This window comes from Cyprinodon tularosa, unplaced genomic scaffold (assembly GCF_016077235.1).
Source record: "Cyprinodon tularosa strain WSP-4 unplaced genomic scaffold, ASM1607723v1 ctg522, whole genome shotgun sequence".
NCBI lineage: Eukaryota > Metazoa > Chordata > Actinopteri > Cyprinodontiformes > Cyprinodontidae > Cyprinodon > Cyprinodon tularosa.
The window spans coordinates 1002716-1025087 of record NW_024039255.1 but is presented as its reverse complement, the minus strand read 5'-3'; the positions used below and the strand labels follow the sequence as shown (position 1 = coordinate 1025087).

At 37.0% G+C, this 22372-nt stretch overlaps 1 protein-coding gene across 8 annotated transcripts in view; it reads left to right on the top strand.

Annotated features, from left to right (window-relative positions):
• dlg3 (discs, large homolog 3 (Drosophila)) overlaps nucleotides 1–22372 on the top strand; it is a 155767-nt gene that overhangs the window by 75771 nt on the left and 57624 nt on the right. For all 8 annotated transcript variants that reach the window (XM_038303988.1, XM_038303987.1, XM_038303992.1 and 5 more), the window contains 3 exons: nucleotides 19585–19638; nucleotides 19981–20031; nucleotides 22108–22232. In XM_038303988.1, the coding sequence (XP_038159916.1) occupies nucleotides 19585–19638; nucleotides 19981–20031; nucleotides 22108–22232 (230 nt within the window). The remainder of the gene's footprint in view (nucleotides 1–19584; nucleotides 19639–19980; nucleotides 20032–22107; nucleotides 22233–22372) is intronic.

Sequence of the window (22372 nt, the reverse complement as noted above, 5' to 3'; positions counted from 1 at the left end):
TGAAAATAGAGGAAATTGCCTTGTGATTCAGTGAAATAATTATCATATTGCACTTTAACTTGTGTGACATGGTATCCAAGCATCCTAATTTCACAAAACAAGTGTTTGATTATTTTATACTTCTATTGCACCAAACATCCAGAAGTTTCTCCGACTTTAATTCAACCTTAGCATTTACTTTCATACAGAATACGGTTTGGCATATTTGTAGACAGAGAATCCATGTTTTGCTTTTCTTTCTGTAGATGTGAACCTTTCTAGAGATGATTTAAGTCACTAATTATTTTTCAAAATACATTGAATTTGTGTTTCAGTCCCTTGTAATTATGTATGTCTTATGTCACCAAAGCCCACAGGTCGAATTTGGCCAGTGATTAATCTGGCAATGAGACGCCAAAAAAAGGCATATCTTATCATAAAGTTAATGGAGATGGGTTTTTTTTTAAGTGTTCAAAATAACTAAATATGCTAAATGAATATTAGTATATTTTAAATGCCAGACTAATGAGCTCTTTGTCATTGAAATTATGAAGTCATAAGTATCCTTCATACAACTGCAACCAACCCTTTCTAAGGACTAAATACCAATTGGCCTACTCTAAAAATGAGTTTGACACCCCTGCATTTTATTACCTGTGAGAATATAACATAAACATTTTAAGATTGTTTAATTAAATAGGCTGATATTTCCGTAAATAGCACTTGAGACAGATAACATGACTTCTTGTATGAGAGATTTTTTCCCCACCAAAGTTGTCCTTACCTAGACTCACCTTTTTCCTTCTTAGGAGTGGTAGAGGGGGTGTAAATAATTAACAATATTTGTATACATTCTTTATTTATTCAATTTAATGCTTTAATTAATCTTTTCTGTCAAAATACCAAGTCAAAAACCATGTTGTTTGTTCCAGTGTGCCTAGTTTCATCAACAATTTTACAACTATAAAGTCCACATTTTCATTCGGAAACAGAACAAAGCTTAAGATGAGTGAAATATTGCTAAGTTAAACTACTGTTTTGATAAAATATATTAGATAGAACTTAATGTGTGTGTTAACATAATGTGTAACTATTCCCTTCAGCTTTAATGTTGATATCAACACAAGCTGAAACTGGGAACGTTTGTGTGTCTCGCTGCTTTCCGTCTGTACCAGGATGGTCGCAGTCCATTACTTCTCGTCTCTGTCCAACTCAACAGTTGGACAGTGTGTTGTGTTTTGACAGCCAGCTGGTATGCAGCGTTTAATCACATAAAACTGTGTTAGAAGTCTGAGAGTATTAAAGGACAGAGTGTTTTCAGATCAGTGTGTCATCTCTCCAGTTCAGTAAGACGACTGCTCTGATCTTGGCTTAGCTTCGTTCTTTAGGGGCTCTTTGAGTCTTTGCCCTCCACAAACGGGCTGAATCATTTGGCAAGTGCTGAATTGCTACAATCGTTAAGACAATGCCCTGTTTTTTTTTTCCCGTCTGTTGTTTGGCACTAAATACATAAGCATATGGATAAATGTGTTCATGTATTCTTAACTATCAGAGGAAAACTAGAAGCACTGCTCTTGTTGTATTGCAGCGCCTGTTGTCCTACTTTCTGTAATTTTTCCTCACTTTCAACACCTACACTTGTTGTGAGCCAAAACTCACAAGTAAAGGTAGTGAATGGAGAGATGCAAGTATGTGGGTGTTCCTGAGGGGACCCTATGGAGGAGAATCAAACAGGACAGTTCAATCATTGCTGTTGAATAAAGAGACATTTGAAGCTCCCAGAGGGCCAAAGGGTCGGGTTAGCTTTATTATTTTGATTTTAATTTCATTAAAGAGACCTTTAAGTATTCTGATACTTTTTTATCTGTACTGATGTGTTTTATCACTGTTTCTAGCTTTGGATTTTTAAACAAATCCTGTCTGAGCAGCTGGTTATCCTGGCTTAAATAATGCAAATGCCTTTCTAAGCAAACAAACAGTGACTTTGTGAGGAAAGTCGTGTAGACAGGCCTCAACTGTTTAAGATCACCACTGAGGATATTGCCACACGGTTACTGTTTAATAATTAAAATGAAAACAAAAAACCCGTGACAATATAGAGTTCATTCTGGGGCACTCTGGAAAGTGAGCGTCATGTTGGTTTGTAGTTTTTTGACACATGCAGAACCAGTGAATTTTAACAGTTTATTTACAAAAGCAACAAGAATCTGGGAGTGGAGAATGGCAGGAAGTCATCTGTGACTTCCTGGTTTGTCTGAGGGGAGAAAGCAGACTGATTAGGAAGGAGTTGGTTAATGACAACTGATGACTGATTGATTTGCCCACTTGAGAGATGAAGTAGCATGGATCTGTAGAGGTTTGATTCAGCTGGCTTTGCAGACAGAACCCCAGAGGTGCAAGAGAGAGATGTTGTGCTGAAGAGCGAGCAGGCAGGTGATGAAGGCTAAGAACTGCTGCAGACAATGAAGATTGGAGAAAAACTGAGGTTCACTGGTTGTCTGGAAGAATAACAGAGTCAACATTAAAGGAGATTCACAAGAAGACACATTTCAACTAGGAAAATATTCCTGGTTTGAGTCTTTGGTTGGAATACCATCAGGTGTAATCATCCAGTGATGTGAGATGATCTTTCTTCTCCTTATATACGTGTTAGTCATTGATTGAGAAATAATCTCAGGTGTGCTGCAACATGGGTTGGCCAAGCCACCAGCAAAGACCGTCTTTGTGACAGGAAGCTCAAAACATCAGAAAAAAGAGCAAACCACCAGAGAACCTGTCAATGAGGACAATTATGGTAAACAAGTATTAAAACACAATCTGTATTTTACAATAATAACATTATTTTGAGTGTTTAATAGACTGTAGTTTGAGGTTATTGGCCAGAGTCTATGAAGTAAGTTTATGATGCCAAAACCTTCTGCTCATTTACCTTATTTAGAATTTATATAGCAGTCTGATATCTGTCTACAGTCAGGAGCTCTGACATAGTTTTTTATTTGAACTCTTTGGATCTTTAAGCTCTTGTCCTTGTTGTCTTGTCCCTGGTGTTAGCAAGAAAACACTTAATGTAGAGTACAAAAAAAAACAAGGATCAGAATGAGATTCTCATGGCATGAAAAAGAAAAAATGAAAGTAACAAAGTTTCACTAAATAGAGGAATTAATTGAATAATTTAAAACCAAAATTGGTAAAATAATGTAATTTTTATTATTACTTTTTTTTTGTAAACCAGCTCATAGCTTTCCAGCTGAACTTTAAATCTGTATGAGCTTTGTTTATGGTTGACTCATGTGGGCTGTGGTTGCTTTAACCAATATTCTCCTTTCTGCTAGGGGGCAGCATAGCACACAGAAAGGAAGTGAGCAACAACATTTATGCAGAAGCAGAAAACAGTTGTTTCAAACATTTTAATGCATAATTGTGTCCTCCAAGAGAATGTTAATCTGTGGATGTTTGATCTTCTCCTCATAGGTTTCAACAGATATACAGCTATATTTGCAAACACCCAGCAGCAGAAGTTCTTGCTTTTCCACTGCACAGGACTTAATGTATAGTTAGAAAATAGCAACCATTCTGTGATATGATTGCTGCTGACCCAGCAGATACATCACGCATAAACTCAGCTTTACTTTAGTAAGAGAGGGGGTCCTCATTTTGAACCATTTAGAATAAGAGTATGTTGTTAAATGTAAAAATAAAGAACTATTTAGAAAATGGGTCTGACAGTACAGGTAAATGAGCTGCTCCTATATGGGTCCAAGTTAAGAGACAAAGCTGTTATCTTTACACCTCAGGTGCTTATGAGTCATTTATGATAAGCCTTCATTTTGCACAGTTCTGTGATGTTTTTGGCAATGGTTTTGAGCTAAAGGTGTGACCACAAAAACCCAAAGATTAGATAAACTAATTTGAAATAAAACCATGCCTCCTGCTGTTTATTAATGATTAACATATATTTTATTAATGTTTGACACTCATTCATAAACTGCATTTAAACCATTTGTAAAAGATAAATATATACATTTGCCCTGCCATCTTAATTTAGCCCAAACCCTAACATCCGTGAGCTTAATACTTTAATAAATGATCTGTTTACCTTTTATAAATGAATCAAACATTAATAGACTATCTTTAAATAATTATTACATGGCCTTTATACCATTTCAGTTTGGTTATTTTAAAGTGTAACCGGGATTTCTTATCAGTTTAGACAGAACCTCTTCAGAGTGCATATTTAGATAAACTACATTATCATGTGGTAAATGCTGCAATGCCTGCAAAACATTAACTTAACATCTGTAGCAGCTGCATATAAAGGTAACATAAGTTTTATCTCTGAGTTGCTTTGCTGTATACCCTGAAGATCAAAGTGCAACCAAATACCAAAGCTAGAAGGATATGCAAAGGTATCAGGAGATTCTAATATTTTTTGGGAGGACACCTGAAATACAGGTTCTTTTGTCTTCAGATATGGGTTCAACATAATTCTTAAATATCGGGTGGTATTTTAGTGTTTAGTTTTTATAAAAGTGCTGCAGGATAACCTATTGACCCCTCTGGAAAGATTTGTGAAAGCAGTCAATAAGCAATCCTCGACATTATTAACTGAACTAGAAAAACCCAGAGGGGACGTAAAAACTGCACCAAGAGAGTGAATACACCTTCCTGTCACATTGCAAGCTGCAGCCGTCCTGTGCCGATAAAACGCAACCATCCTGCTGCCTGTTCTCCCACAACCTCATCTTTTGATTTTAACTTTATAGAAGGACTTCTCTTTGCACACATGTAGTTTATTTTTGGCTGCCATTTACCTGGTATTCTGAACCATTGCCTTTAAATATTGCCTTGCTTGTTCCTATTCAGAGGGCTCGGTGCAGTTGGTCTGTCACAATTACAGCACATTTCTTTAACCTACTAAGGATGCCAAGATGGCAGCACCTGTGAAAATAAAACAAAAAGTTTTATTCTAGGAACAAAGAAATACTGCAAATGTGAGTGGGCTTAATCTTGGCAACAAAGTAAAAGAGTGAGAAATAATTATTAGAAATACTTGAACCAGTTTTTAGGTTTAATAGATGAAATCATTTTTTTGAAAAGTGAATATTGGCTTAGCTAAAATATATTTGGTTCATATGATATCATCATCTAAAAAAAGACATTAAAAAAGCTGAAAGAAATCCGTGAAGGCGCCAATGGGTTTTCATAGCCCCCATATGTATCTGCTTAGAAACTGCTGTAATATGTGTGCATAAATATAACAGATACATTGTGAACACAGCAGATTGCCAGAAATGACTTTTCTTTAAACCACCAAAAAAATACAACACTGAGGAGCAGCGGTTCAGCAGCTTTTTCAGCTGAGAAGCAAAGGATTTTAACTCTCTGAGTGTACTGAGCTGACATGCTGCAGTGACCTCTGCTGTAGAGGAAGAAGTGGGGGTGGAAATATGTGAAGCATACTGATGGCACACATGACAGGCTTCCCTGCAGATTGGAGCTTCACCTCAGAAACAACATGACTCGGGCCTGTTTAGCCTGCTGGTGTTGCCTGTGTGGCCACAACGCTGATGCTGATGGAATTTAGATGAAGCAGCTCCTTATGTTGTAATTTTATAATGTGTTATTTTATGAGACTGTTAACTTATTCAGTGACCTGCTAAAACCTTAAAACTACCTATTGCCACCTCATGGCAACAGTAAACTTTAACGTTTTTTTTGGTTTAACAGCAACTCTGAGTCTCTCTAGTTAGCAGAATTTTGATAAGAATGACTCAGTCAGAAAAATAACACTGAGGCATCACTGATGCTGATTTGTACACGTTAGGCATGTTATAGCAAAAATAAAACTTAATAAGATTAACTGTTTTAGACTTAAAAAGAAAATCTGATAGATATTGAATGAAGTCAACTTATAGTGGCCTTCAGTTTTACATTTTCCCAACATTTTGTAAATGTTAAATAAATTTTGGTCTTGGAAATGAAACAAAAAGTTAATAAGATTGTGCCCCTTTTCGGGTCTTACAAAGTAAAATCTAATCTGAGAAAATGTGTCTGTTCAAAATATGCATTTATAGATTGAAAATACCAACAGTTCTTAGTACAAGGCTAGGATAGACACATACACACATGGGTATTACTGGTCAATGTATGTTAAATTCTCAGAAAATACAGGCATTTTTTTCTACAGTAGTCTGATTTTTCTCATGAAATTTTAGAAAGCAGATTTTTTTTTTTATATATCACTAAACTTAGTTGCGTTACTAACACTAAAGGAAAGTTAAACTTATTAGGAGGCCAACCCCAAGTTAAAAATCCAAAAATTGACAGTTAACATTAAGCACCCTTTGATTTAACTACCATAAGTTTATGTTTTTTGGAGAGGTCATCTTCCATTGCAATTCAAGAAGTATGCATAGTACTTTTGAAGCATTATACATCAGCCATGATTTCTGTACATTGTTTTTGTACTTTCTTTAAAATCCACAAATAATAAGAATCAATGCAAACTTAGCCATGTTGTTCAATAAATTGTAAATATATATTAGCCTTTCAAGCAGCTGCCACAGATCGTCATAACCAGGTCATCAGGAAGGCTGAAAACACACAACCCAAAGAAAGCTATGAGGTAATTATACTTAGAGTGCAGAATATTTACCTTCTATGTGGTAAATGCATTGATTTCTGATACTTTGTGTTTATAGTACCATATCTTACAGAGATGCACAAATTACTGGCTGAAAATGTCCAATTTGTTATATTTAGGGCTATTATATGCTTATCATGATTTTTAGTTAATAGAGTGAAGCTGATATATAATAAGCAGTCTGAATATGCATAGCCAAAAGTATGTATGTCTTTACTCTAACTCTTGGAATGTCACATTTTTGAATGGAGTTTATTCTATAATAGACAGAAGTGCAAAACTGAAAGAGATAAATTAGAAGCTCTTTTCCATTCAGCCTGTTATCTGCTGAAAGTCTCACTCTGTCAGGACATGAATGAATGGTGATCACACCCGGACATGCTGCTAAAGGTAGCCCAAAACCTTTAAAGTTACTTTTTATTTATCTGTGCTCAGATTTTAAAAAGACAAGCTGTCATTTTTCATTTTTTTCGTAATAGAATATGAAGTTTGCATTTAAATTACTTCTCAGGGCTCTCTAGTTTCTTTAGAGTTCCCCAAAAATGTATGTGCTAATCGTTTATTACTGTAAAAGCTTTTTCTCTAATCTCTGTTGTATGTCAATTACTATGCATCCAAACATTTAGTTCTTTATGTCGAAGACGCTTGCAGAGAAACATGCAGTGAAGTTTGGACCTCATTTGTTGTCAGTACACTTGTAAATGGCCTTCTCGACCTCAGCTTTTATGAATATTCGTTACACTAAGTACTTTTCCCTATGTGGCTGCACTTGTGAAGGTCAAATAAGCCGGCTCCCATTTGGAGCTGCTCAGCATGACGGAGAGGTAAGCCAGAGCATGCTTTTGTGATATTACATAAAGATGAAGAGGGAGCGCTGCTGACAGCTGTGACGGGCTATTAATTAGAGCTTCATGGATGTAAGTGTTGGGAGGAGGCGGAGGGAGCTTAGTCAAAATGCTCAATCATTGCCATCAAATCTAAAAACTTTAAGCTTTAATGCTGCTGCTGCTGTACGGGGGAACTAATTAATTTTCTCATTCAGATAAACGCTGGTGTTGTGGCCAGGACAAGCAACAGTTGACCTTTAACGCTGTTGGATTTTCTTCATCGCATTTGGTTATGCCATCTCTGTCGGTGACATTGAGTTTGCGAGTAGAACATCTTTTGCTGTCATATGTTTGCTGCTCTCAAATCCGTCCATCTGTCACGCCTCTGCTCACCTTACCACTTGCCTTTCCTCTTCCCTCAGGCACAGGGGGGGGGGGCGCTTCAGCCTGAATAAGATGTTGGGTGCATGGTAATTTAGTAGTTATTGATTGGACTGCAGCGTGGCCTATGGTAGGCCAATGAGAGCGAGAAGATCAGAGCAGCAGAAGCACTTACTGCGTCTCTCATCCAACCTTCTGCTGGAAAACATAAACTCAGCGCCGTTAGAGTACTTTTCCATTTTAGATACACATGCCTTACAATACCTTACTTTAAGAACAATTACCTTATTAACTGCCTATCATTTGATTGGCCAAGTTCAGTTTCCTGTCATAGTTGACTGTGAAGTCACCATTGAAGGCCTCGCTAGGAGCTGATATGGAAATATTTCCTTAAGAACGAATGGGTTATTGCGTTGTCAGCATGTCATTAGTGTGCACAGTTTGAACTCTTTCTTTTTTTTGGTCTTTTTTTTCTCCCCTCTGGCTGGAACAAAGTTGAGGGTTTAAAAAATAGATATAATGCTGAAAAAATTTGAAAAAGACAGTAATGGTTTAGCCTTTATAAAATATTTTCAATGGTGCAAAGTCATGTGGTTAAGTATTGCCTAACGTCAGTGATTATTGCACTAGTACAGCTCTTATTTTTTTTACAAACCCTTAATATTTTAACATTTTTCTAAGTTAAAAGCACACACATTTAGATATTCTATTGAAATGTAAATCAATAAGTGTGGTTTGTATCTATGAATACAATGAATATTATCCAGCAAAAGTGGATTTGAAGCATGCCTTAGTTTCCTTCCCTTTTACTTCTGTGTCCCTTGAAAAATCAATGCAGTCATTTACCTTCAGAAGTAATAAAAAGAGTCCAACTTTGTGTAATTTATACTCTAAATAAACAAATTTTTGCAGGAAGGGAAACCAAAAATATAGTGAGGCAGGTGTTAAGCTCAAATTGGACTGAATGGTGCGGTCTATAATTAAAATGCTATAAGGACTCACCCTTAAACATATTCTACAAGCTAGTTGCAGCATCATACACTCAGGGCAGTCTAAGAAGGAAACCTGTTTTATATATAGAATTTCTTTTTTATATTATTTTAAACAGTGCCATCTACAGGGTTAATCAGCCACAGACAGATTGATGCTGATTTGTTGACTATGTTTGCTATGCAAATAATGTCTACTTTAAACCATTTCAGCAGAGAAGGGTCAAGATTCAGTGTTTCAGAAAACTCTGATCCTAAATATGCTGAATAATAAATCAAGACGGTTTTCATCACTGCATTAGCAACTTTCACTAAATAATCTTTATTAGTTCTTTGTTAAAGAGACGTAAGATTTCTTGTGATTTTCGAATTGCATGTGTTTATCTGGAATTTATTGGGAACACTGAAGACAGCAAGCAACATTTGCTCTATGTGTCATGTCTGAGCCGCATTAACTGCAGTGAGGCAGCAGAGAGAAGCCAGAGAGATGAAGAAGGGGAGGTGGCTGAACAGGCTTTCCAGCCAATACCATGGAAGCACTGGTTGCTATGGCAATGCATTGATTATTTAACAGTTTTGGATGAAGCCTCTGCCCTGCGCTTGCCAAGGTTTAGTGGGAATCTTTGTCGCTTTACTGTCCCGAGTGTCTGCAGGCGAGCGAGGCCTGGATGATGCAATGCTAGCAGGACATGATATACATGCACAGAGATGCTAAAAGACAAAAGACAGTCGCAATTGACAAGATAAGGGATTGATAAATGGAGTGTGTTGGACAGATGGGTGAATAGACCTAAGGAGAAGGAGAAAGAAAGTGTCTTCATCACTCCTGTTGGTCAGCAGGGACTTGTAATAATCTCATGCTGGGGAAGCAGTCTGGACTTACTGTCATTGTCTGTACATGAGGTCTCTGCGTCTGGTACGCTCTCTTGCCTCAGCTGCTTTTCAGCTGAGGGTGTTTACACAATGCTATGCAAAAGCTTCTGTAGTCCTGCAAATGAGGGATGAACAGCTGAAAGTAACTGAGTAACTTTCATATCTGCTTGCCACTCAGAAATCCCCAAGCTAAATTTTGTTGGGATGTCTCAGTTTCCTGGTAAAGGACAAGGCAAGGCTAAGTTATTTCTGCTGCACTTCACAACAACAAGATAATTCAAAGTACCTTGTATGAACGAAATTTATATACATTACAGTTGTCTAAGAAATGAAAGTATAAAACTAAAAATCTCCTATTTAGCATTTTTCTATTCATTTATTGATAGATCAGTTGAAAAAGAACAGATGGGGAGATGCATGAAAACTAACTGTTGCTTCTCCATCTTTAGTTTAGGTTTTTTTTAATTTGTGCTATTCTTCAGCCAGAAGACCTCAAGAATTCTGGGATATATCATGATGAATGTCCGTTCAGGGATTTATAAACTAATACATGTAATATAAAGTTTTTTTCTCTGTAACATGGGGAGCCAGTGGAAGGATTTTGGTTTCTGGCTGTTTCAGTTCTCTGATAAGCTTTTTAAGCAGGTCTCTAAAAACACCATTATATCAGTTAGTTTTGACTAACAGCTGGGAAATTAGTGCTTTAATACTGAAAATGTTCTTCCGTTGGTAGACCAACTTTGAAATAGTTTGTATCTGCTTTTTAAAGCTCGGGTCTGAGTCCCATCACTACACCAAGATTATGGATCTGTTCAATGGTTTGAAGTGTAATAATTTAAGCCTGGTCCTATCTATAAATCTCTTCTCATTTGGTCCACAGATAATTATTTACGTTTTACAATACATATTTAAATTTATGCATAAAGCAATTTAAACAGCCTGCAGGACCAAAGTGCTGCAAACACTCAGAAGATATAAATTATTTTTTGTTTTTGTGTTTTTTAAACTGAACAATAATACTTTATTTACATTTACTTGTTTTATGCATCTACTCAACGGTTAAATTTAGTTCCTGGTTAACTGGTGACATTATAATAAAGAGCTGTGTGTCATCTACATGGTTGGAACATGTGGAATATTAGATGCCAGGGGCCCTACGAATAAACCCTTTGGATCTCCATATGTGATTTTGTCAGATGTAGAGTTACATATTGTCTCAAAGACATCCCTGTCAGTGTGATAAGACTCCAATCACCCAAGTACTGTACCAGAGGCTGCATGTCATTCAACACCTTGACAAGGGAAGACTCTGCGTTATAGTGAGTACAGAAACTTGACTAGAAAATGTTAAAGCTTGAAAAGCATTTTTTTAAATAGCATTCATGATGGACAAACTATTTGAAATAGTGTGGTTAAAAAAAGTCAAACTTGTTATGCTGGGAATGCTGGTAGGTTCCATCTAGATCGGATGAGCTCTCTTGCATTGTGATTGGATCAAAGCCAGCTGTACATATTCTTCCATCTACCATCTGCTATGGTTGCATTATTAAGAAAAACATCTGTCTCTTTTAAGTTAAAGAGACCATGCTGCTTCACCACGTTCTGCAAAATAGCATTTGTTTTTGCAAGGAGGAAAACATGAAGGACTTCCTCTTACTGCTGTCTTTTATTTGATCCACCCTTGTTGTGATCCACAAGCTAATCAGCCAGGTCAATTTTCAAGTTTAGATCTAGTGACAAGGGAAATCTGCACAATGATGTTTGTGCATTAAAATTGATGCTTATATTGACATATATGGCTAAAAAATACACACATACTTCATCTCAGATTACCGTACTAAAAGTATTCATGTTTGCTGAAAGCCATATAATGGGAGAGTTCCCCCCCCCAGAATCTGAAGTTAACAACATATTATAAGACTTATTATTATATTCTTATTATATTCCTCTTCAATTAAATGTGGGAAAGCCCTGATGTTGGTGATTTGATGCATTATCTGAGTTGTGTGGAAGTGCTACTGTGACTTTATCCAAGGCAACCCCTAAAACACACTGCCTTCTTCACTGATGTCTAGAAGTATCAAAATACTTCAGAGACGATATCAGAAAGAGAACTGTGGACCACTAAAAGTCTGGTTCTGCTTGGGTATAGTTTCCAGATGCCTTTAAGTACCACACAAATTTGTTCAAACGATAACAACGAGAACTTCCTGTCATGATCCCGTTCAGAAAGTAGACAGTGTCTTTGTCCCACACATGAGTTTTTTTGTTGTTGTTTTTTTGTGCTAATGCTTAAATGAACCCCACAACAACAAAAACAGTGTTTTCCTTTAAGGCTGATTTATAGTCAGAAACCAGGTTGTCTGTGTGTGTGTCGCAGTGAATGCCCCTGCTGCAGACACTTCACGCTTCACTTCTCCAAAATTATGAGTGACTGCAAACAGGAGGCCTCTGATTGGTCAAATGTATATCCGTTCTACACTATCCATATTTCCTGTTTAGTACCTTACCGGCTTGTTTTGTTTGTACTGTATGACCCAAAATGCCCGAAACGACTTGTGAAGTTAAACCAGCTACAAGAGCGAGGTGGGACCCTTTTTGCACCTGGATCCCTGCTCTTTTTTCCCCCTCATGTTCCTCCGTTGTCGCACAAACTTGCCCCCACTTCCTCACCGCCTCGGCCATATCTAGATCCACAGCTACTTCATGATTGTCCTTCTTGCGTTGTGGCATGGAATAACATAGCGCAGACCACGCTTCAATATTGGGCACAAATCAAAAATATCTGCGACAAGTTCACTGCTACGCACTGCTGCTGGAGTATAACCGACCCTTTAGAATGACTTGGAAGAAGCTGTATTATACAGGCATGAGCCAGGTTACAGTATTCAAATGTACTCGGCAACAAGGTTGTCATTTTTGGAGACATGGCCTGGGGTCAGATGAAACTGGAATTGATGTATTTTGAACTATAACGGCTATTGTTATATTTGGAGATAAAGAAGAAAACTTGCAAATCGGAGACTTGAAAACAACATGACGTACTGGTGAACTTTACAAAATAAATTACATTATTTTAAAAAGTGCATTATAAGGAAATATTAAAGCAATATTTTAATACATTAATCAGAAAGTTTAAGCTTTGACACAAATGGATTTTCCAAATGAAGAATAACTCTAATTTATAAATTAGTTTCAAAGTTGTTTAAGGACTCAGTATTTTGAAGGGGCCATCACAAAGTCTCAAATTCAGTCCCTTAGAAATATAAGTAGATCAACATCAGTCTGTGTGCATCTCAATTTAAAAACCAGCAGTTTCTTGGTAAAAAGATGGGACTAATAGAGGCGGAGTAAAAAAGTATACATCTATTCATGTTGGCATGTATGTTTTGCCCCTGGGTAGCTGAAAAGTCAAGGCGATTGACAGTTGTGTAATAGCAGCAGCCCAGTTCACTGGTGGGAAGGTAAAAAAAAAAAAATGTTTCCCAGCATTCAGCCATGCCAACATTTACTGAGTCAAATACATTTTTAATTTTTTTTTCCCTCAGCAAATTTTAAACATCTATTTAATATTTAATGAAACAACTTCAAGTATGTAATTTTCCTACCAAGAGGTAAATCTGTAAAGAACCTGGGAGTGAAGTCTAGATAAGGCAAAAATCTAAATATCGTTATATGGTTCATGTGTTTAAGTGATTCCAGATAACTAAAATTCAGATGTTTTATTTATTTATATTTACATGATGAGAAATATAGGTTAGGCATTTTAAGTGTTTGCTTGGATCATTATGTCTTACAGCCAATGGAAGCTCTAAATTCTGTCTCTCAGAGAATTAGGATATTTTTGAACACCACTACAAAAGATATTTAATGCAGAAATGATGTCCGTATATTGCTTGGTATTTACCCACTATAGACTTCTTCAATTGAACGTTAGATGTTCGCTGCCCCACGTTTACCTGCACACACCATTTCTATCCTCTTCTGACACCTCTCTGAAAAAAATATTGTTCTTTTTTCTAACTTAGAATAGTCCACATCATTACAATTAGATTCAGTTTTTAATTTGTCCTTCTCTGAGGGAACATATAAAAGCAGCCTCACTAATAGACTGGTCAGATGTTATGATCCTCAGCCAGCCATCTTTATGCTCTTTATGGGATTAGCAGAGGAACGAGGGCAGGGGGATTGAGGGGTTTTCCAGTCTGATTGAAGACATAAATGTGTTATTTACTGATTAAACAAACACATGTTGGAATTGCTCCTTGCAGGGATTGTGTTGCATTATTCTCATGTTTGGTTGTTACATGGGAATCAGGTAGCGGGATTACGCAGCAAACGCGGGTTGTTATAATGCTGCTGCATGTAGGTGCCGTGATCCCACAGGGCCCCACTGCTCCATTATGATTGCTGGGATAAGCACTGCAGCCATCATCCTGCAATAGTGTGTTTTGTCACATGGTGCCTCAGTAATGGACTCAATAGCTTACTCTGTCAGTCATCCAGGGACAACAGTGGTCAGTGTGTTTTTCTGTGTAGCTCTGGGGCATTGTTTCACATCTTTTCTGCTGTATCAATTTGATTTTATTGTTTGGATTCGAAATAACAGTCGTTATACTCTCTTTTACTACAGATGTTTTTAAAATGAGGTTACTGTGGGATTTTTGGAGGGGTCTTTCTACAGAAATATAGAAGCACAACTACAGACATGACCATCTGTTAGTCCATATGCAGATTACTGTGAAGGCCTGATTGTGCTGACTTGGGGAGGGTAGCATCAGCAGCTGTCTGGAGTCATTGCATATCACCACTGAGTGGAACAGGCCAGACCTACAGCCCTACATTATAGAGAGCTGCTTTCACAAGCAGCAGCTCAATACTGAGAACAGTAAAGGGTTGGCAAAAATTAAGGAAAATGTTGCAAATTTCTGATATAAGGGAGATTTGCGTTTAAGTGTTTGTTTACGTCTCATTAAGATCAGGTACTTTAAACAGGCATGAATGGATTCATTGCGGAGATTAAAAGTAAAATCTAGTCAAAAGGAGAAGTTTGAAAATCATATTGTTTCAAATATACTTCACCTTTAACATCTTTCTTATTTGGATTTCTACAAATATCAGTAGATCTGGCAGTAATGAGGATGTGAGTATCTCCAATATGGTTCACTGGCCAGAGCGGCACAGACTGGATGGGATGCACTAGGCCTTACCAAATAAAGTTATTCTTTCTTTTTAACAGCACCATGTTTCCTAATGCGCTTTTACGTGTCCAGTCAATGAGAAGTGGGAATCCCACTGTTAGAGTATACAGTGAAAAACGAGCGGTGGCTAATGACACCCAAGTTAGTATCTGATTTCAAGCTTTTAACATTTTCTCTAACCAAGGAATAGGTTTGAATCCTCAGTAGCTATATGCTACAACGTACTATATAGTAAATATAATATATCTTACAGCTATATTATATTTACTATTTACTGTTCTTTCTTTTGGCTTTCTGGAGGGCCTGCGTTTATTTTCAGAGAGGTCGAGTTATAGAGCAACCAAAAACCTAATACAATAAAAAAGGGTGTAATTTCAATTTAATATCTGCGAGTTTGCAATGTCTTTTTTCGTTTTTGTTTTGTTTTTTTGTTTTTTTCCCCCCTGGTATATCTCTTATTTTCAGCTTTTAGAAGTCCTTATATGGTACACTTCATGTAATCCCAAAATATGCTTCGATTTTTTTTTTTTAAGTTGGTGAACCTCAATTAACACATTTTTCCTTTGGTTCCTTAACCCCTAGAACCCTACGGACCCACCGGTGGGTCCAGCTGCTACGTGACCTCATAATTTTAACAAACCCCCAGTATTGATGTAAAAAACACATTTGGCACAGTTTGGTGACATTTATGGATAAATGTGCCAAAATGGCCTCTCCGCCTAAGAAATTTCTCACTAATACCATTCTAAAATAAATATGATTCATCTGATTGAGTCCATATTTGGTATATTTTTACACAACATTTAGATTTAAAAGTCTGTACTACTTTTTTGTGCTATAAATAATATTTTGGTAGTGTTTTGCAATGTTTATTTCAAAGAAAATTTTGGCGAGGTTCAAAAAATGCAAAATATTTTGTATTTTGTCCCTAATATTTCAGGCAGGGTCAAAGCTACAATGGTGCTGACACCAGAAAACCATTCTATGACATCTTACCTTTACAGAGGTACCAAAAGTTTCTTCTTAAATCTAATAGCTGTGACGCTATAAGTGATTTACTTTTGTGTGTTTTTGTGAGGCAGAAATTTATTTATACCCCCTGAGGGTGTAAGAGGTTAATTCTGTTGTTGCATCAATGGAGGGACATAAAAGTGCTCCTTTAAACATTTCTCTGATAAAGTGAAATAGCACATTTTGAAAACAAAATGGCATCATGTGGAAAGTGTCACCTAAATAGTAGGATTCTGTAACACCAGCAATATTTGCCCATGAAAAGGTCTTAAATTTGCTTCAAAATCTGTAGAAACCCTTGAAACACTTACTGGAGCCTGTACTTTATATAGATATACGTAAATGCGTAAATGTTTGTCCGATGCACTTTTCTTGTAAATGAAAAAAGGGGGGGCTGGTTTTCTCACCTCTTTGTCCTTCTATAACCTTGGCAGTTATGGTCACTTCTAAAATTGACTTATGATTTAGTGAATAACAGGGGTGCTGTGCATCTTGAAATATTAATATCTGCCTGCAGAAGGTTGCTAGGAGGTTGTTTGGGTTGATCAGGCATCATATTTCATAAGAGCAGCCTTTCCCCAAACAGGGATCTGAGCCAAATTCACCTGGAATAGCTTTTTATACATAATTCAATTCAACAATACTTATTAATCCCATGGGGAAATTAAATAACACTGTTGGGGGGAGCATAACAGTTGTTTGAAAAATGGGATTTAAGCACTGTATAATTATTTATCATCATAATTTATTAAAATCCTTGGCTACAAAGAAAATATATTAATACAGAGTGGTTTAGGGTCAGGGGTGAACAATGGTTTAATAATAATAAATAATAATAATATTAATGTGTACACCATGCAAGGAGAAAAGGGACAGCGTGTGGGTATGAATAGTCAGAGGGGCGAATGGACCAAATAAATGCACATCTGAAATATTTGAATGACATCCTCTCTTGTCTGTGTCCTTTTGAAGAGTCCCAGAGAGAGATTTTCCTCTGTTTGATGACATATTTGTTGTATTCTACTATTTGCTGAAACCAATAGTGGAATACTATCATGTTTTATAACCAACAATATAACAGAGACTCAGATAAAGTAAAAGTAAAACGATAATGCACCAGTTAGATGTCTTTTTAGTGAGGTGGGGTTTGACGGCCAACTGGCAATATTTTTGTGAAAAGAATATAATGAAGTAGATTTTTCCTAGATTTTCTGAGTAAATGTCTTCAAATAAAAGCATTTTTACAAGGCTTTTTGCTGATCTTAACATGTGAAAGTCATTGTGTGTCTTTAGGAGAAGGGCAAGAGCCCAAGAATGAATAAGGTGGAGAAAACAGATATATAGCTGGTGTTGACTTCATCACTCCAAGGCAATCAACATCCAATAAAAAACAGCATCCCAGTCAGTTCAGAAAAGAGCAAACCAGTTAAGACGTCCCTAAACCAACTTCCAACTTTCCATGTCTGCGTCCCTTTCTGTGGTCACCCTGCAGCCTCAACTGTGGGAGCACAAACACCAGGTGGCACAATGGAGCCAAACTGTGAGCTTAATTGCTTTTTGAAAATTTAAATGTTGCTTTTTAGCAGTAGTTGAAGTATTTTACTTCCTAAAGTTAAAAAATATACATTTTCCTTCATCATTTCAAATGATTAATATTTATGCTTCCTCTGAAATTATCTTAATGACTAAACTAGAAGAATTGTAATGGAGTCCAGAAATTAGCTTCAAAACATCTGCATGTTATCCCTGACATTAAAACTTTAAAGGCAGTATTTAACAAAGGTTACCAGCAGGGGAATGACTTACAATGAGGACTGCTGATTAATTTGGTATTTAGTTAGTTTGAACAAAAGCAGCATTGAAAAAGGTTCATCACAGTGTGAGATAGTGATTACATTAGAAGTTCCAGTCAAGACAATTAGATGGTGATCAGCCTCCCGACTGAATAATAACCTGACGCTGTGATATTTTTTTTCAAGCTTGGACCTAACAAATATATTAATTTTCAAAACATTGATTTAGATGGAAGCAAATGTTTAAATGCAGTAAATAAACTAACACTTAGCTTTCTTTATTCTACCTGGATTAATGTACAATTTAGGTGGTAAGAAGAGTCACATATTTAGATGTAAGGTAACACCTTTAACAAACTACATCCTTATGTGGCATCATGAAATAATCAAAATGCATAGATAAGGAATCTAATTCAAAGACCTTTTTACTGAGACCTCATAGAACTAAAAAAAGGAACATTCGGAGACAAAAAGGGAAAAGACTGCAAGGCTGAGGATGACTGTAGTCAAGGAGGGTTACATAGCCTGGTGGAGGTGTTTTGTTTCAGGAGGGACTGATGCATTGTAGGAAAATAATAATTAAAAAAGAAAATAATTAAACTTTATTGATCTTACATTGGAGAAATTTAACTCAGCATTTAACCCATCCCCTGGGGGAGCAGTGGGCTGCCATTGTGGGGCACCGGGGAGCAATCGGGAGTTAAGGGTCTTGCACAAAGACCCAGAGTGGCAGCCTGTGGGAGTGGGTTTCAAACTCACAACCTTAGGATTGCAAGCTCTATGCCCTAACCACTAGGCCATCACTCCCCACTATAAATAGCATCATGAGAAACAATAATTATGTAGAAAAGGTTGGAGAGTCTTGATGTCAAGGATTTGCTGGACTGACACTATGGGGCCAAATGAATGCAAACAAAGTCCCTAAAGCTTAAGAAAACAAAGGAAATATTTATATTCAATGATTATTTTAAGAAAGACAAAACTTAGTTCACACTACTCTGATATTTAACGTGGATCATTCTGGAGACACAGACATGAAAACTTTCGTCAGATTTAATAACTACACAAACTAAACTTGTCTTTTTATACAATGTAAGTAAATGTCTAAATTCACTTAAATCATTGCTGGTCACACCTGTGCATCTAGTCATAAATTTCTTTTAAATCAAGTTTGAACGTTTTAAAAAGGAAAATCATTACATCATCATCATTACATGCATTATAATAACTGTTCTTTACAGACTGTGTGATTCCACAGAAACTCTCCAATGAATACATCTCTAGATTCATCATCCAGTAAAAAAAGTAAAGCTTTTTAGATAGTTGTTTGATTGTTTAAAACAAATAGATAAACGAGAACATTGAAATTGATGAAAACATTATTTGTTTCCCTAAAATTAACCCAGATATGGTTTCTGCTCTTGGTTGTCATGCCTACTAAAGATTTAATTGAACAAAATCTGCATCAAGGTGATAAAAGAAAGAAATTTAGCTAAATTACAAAAACTATAAATCAGTCGCATAATATTCACACAACACACAGTGTTATACAGTGTATACTGTTATATAGTTTAGTTATAAATCAGATTGGTAGGCATTGTTAGTAAATTTATGGTTAAGCTCATATGAAAAACAGAAGGTTTGTTTTGTGAGGCATACAGGACAGGCTATCACAGTCATTAGATGGCGGTCTTTCCAGCCCAGTCCTCATTTTCGGTCCTCACACCTTCCAGTGGGTGAGGACTGCCCCTTCCTGCATCCTCAGGCCCACTGAGCCATGCTGACGGTTCCTTTGGGATCCCAAACGCTAGTGTGCATACTTCATTACACGTGTGCCTCTTTTCAGCCTCACACAGTGAGCTAATGTGCATCTCTTCATATTCACAGGCCAACCCTCCCCCCATAATTGTCAACGCAGACTCACTAGACGCAGGCCCTTATGTAAGTATCTCCTCTCGCTGCCTGCCGTACAGTAAGGATGAGTCTTATTCTCACTTTCTATGCTACGTGAACACGTTTGTATGTTTGCATGTGGATGAAAAGCCCCTCCCCCCCGGGGACAAATGCCTTCTGTTGAGAAGGCATTCTGCACCGTCACATATGTCATGTTGTCTGTTTGATATACTATGTGGAGAATGCATTCACTCTGTGATGTAAATAAAACATGTTGATTCTTTATGGTTGCAGATAGATGTGAAATGATTTTGTTCATTTCTCCTTCCTTTTTATTTTTATGAAGAAATCTAAATATTCATGATTTATAATGTAAATTTTTTTTGACAGGTAAATGGAAGTGATGGGATGTATAAATATGAGGAAATCATCTTAGAGAGGGTAAGTTATATGTATTTATTTATTTGAATTCATTTACTGCATAAAGGATTTCTCCCCACTAGGTGGTAGCAAGCAGCTCTTTCTTTGCCAAATGAGTTTAAAGAACCAGAATAAAACAGCTAAATCTTTATGTGTAAAATGCATTAGTTAAGGTCCTGCTTATGCATTAGTGCAGTATATGACCCTTAGGTGTTATGTCTCAGGTGGGTAAGAGGCGATGCAAATCTTTTTATGTAATGAAGAGCTTCGTGTCATCAGCAGACAGCAGAAATGTAAAGTGCTCTCCTGCCTCTTAGCAGGAGAGGTTCCACTTGAAGTGGGGAAACTATACATTTTTGCTTTCTTCCACCTCCATATTGATCGATCTCTTCAGTCTAGAAATATACACACTGTATCTCTGCCCTGTTTACTTTATAGTGACATATCTGCATATAGTGGAAACCTTAAAGGGTCTGTGGGTGTGCAACATTTGGTGGCTCGGTACCACTGCTCTGAAGCTACACACTGTGAAGCCTCAGCCCCCCTCTGTCCTAATTTGTTTCGACTGTTTCTCATTATTTATAGAAAATAATAAAGCGAAGTATTTTCTCAGCCGTCTCGTTTGCTGCCTATCTTGTTGGCCACGGCTGTCAGATGCAGCACCGTACCTCGGCCCACTGGATCCAAATGGGGCCTGTGTAATCATAGGGACGGGAATGGCAGGAGGTGGCAGTGTCTGTCTACTTTAGAGACTCAGAGGCACTTTGTCATGCAACAGAAATGGTGCTTCTTTGTGGAAACTGGGCTGTATGTATTATCTGTGTGCTGTACTAGATTAAAAAGCCCTTTTCTGTAGTAAAACACAGAAGGCTAAATGCTGATCATGACAGACATGCTCACCAACAGCATAGACACAATGTCTACAAATTCATAACTTCTTTCTATTACAGATGCAAACTTCCAGGTATTTTATTGTGGTTTTATGTGATGATAAAAAAAAAAAAACTTTGCGAAATTAAGAAACGGCATGTTTGTATCACATGTATTTGCATTCTGCCTTCTTTAATCTAAACCCAAGGTTAAATCCAGGGAAACCAATTACCCTTAGTTAGCTTCCAGCTATGTGTAATTTAGTCTCAGAATAAATGCTGTTCTATGAAGGCCTGAGAGGTTTGTTAGAGAATATTAGTGAACAAACAGCATTGTGAACCAAGGAACACAGCAAACAGATCAAGGAGAAATCAATGGAGGAGTTTAAAGCAGGGTAGGTTATAGAACAGCATCTGAGCTACAGCACAGCTGCAAACCCAACAGGACATGGTCATCTGAGTTAGTGGCAGAGCACAAGCTTATGGCCTGTGGAAAAATCCAACACCTAGGTTGGAAAATCTGCGTACCTGGTCTTACTTTTTAAAAAGGGCCTTCTGAAATCCATCAGCCAATGAGAAAACATGAAATCCCTTTGACTTGTCTCCTATTATGGAGGAGGTAGAGGTCACATTTCATTGTGATGATCAAAGCTTCACCGACAAATTAATGTGGTTACATTATTTAATCATGACGTTAGAATGTTTTTGATGGGAAGATGATCCAAGATAAACTCAGGACTGTAAGATGCTGCGGTAATAAAAACAGATGAAAATTCACCTTCCTGCAGAACAAAGCTTCTTAACATTCAGAGCTAGAATGGAATGTTGTGGAACTAAGGATATTTATCTATTAGAATGGTCAGACTTAAAGTCAATAAAGCACAAAAGTTAAAAAATTTTAGCATCCAATTGGACTGAGTTTAATATTTTTTGCAAAGCAGAAAAGGAAGAAAAATGTGTTTATTCGCTATTTTTTTAATCTACTATGCTGCAACAGACATGCCCCAAAAGACTGGGCATTGTACTTGGATGCATATTTTCCTTCCACTACAGCGTTTTTTTCACTTCTTTGTTTTTCCAATGAAATATTTGAACTTGTAGGTGCAATCTACCAAACTGAAATGGAAGTGGTATGAATTTTTATAGGCCCTGTAAGAGCTCCCATTTGACCCATTATACATGTGATTTATTGTTTTTTTTTGTGTGTGTCAATCCCATCCTGTTTTAGGGGAACTCTGGCCTTGGCTTTAGCATCGCTGGAGGAATAGACAATCCCCACATTCCTGATGATCCAGGGATTTTCATCACCAAGATAATCCCTGGAGGAGCAGCTGCTATGGATGGAAGGCTGGGGTAGGTTTACTTCTTTAACGCATTCCTCTCTCCCTCATTCATTCTTTTTTGCTCTTTTCAAGCTCAGCTGTGCTCTCCATCCATCTCCTGCTCTAACCTTTCTGCTCACATCTTTAGCGCTTACCAACACTGTGTCCCGC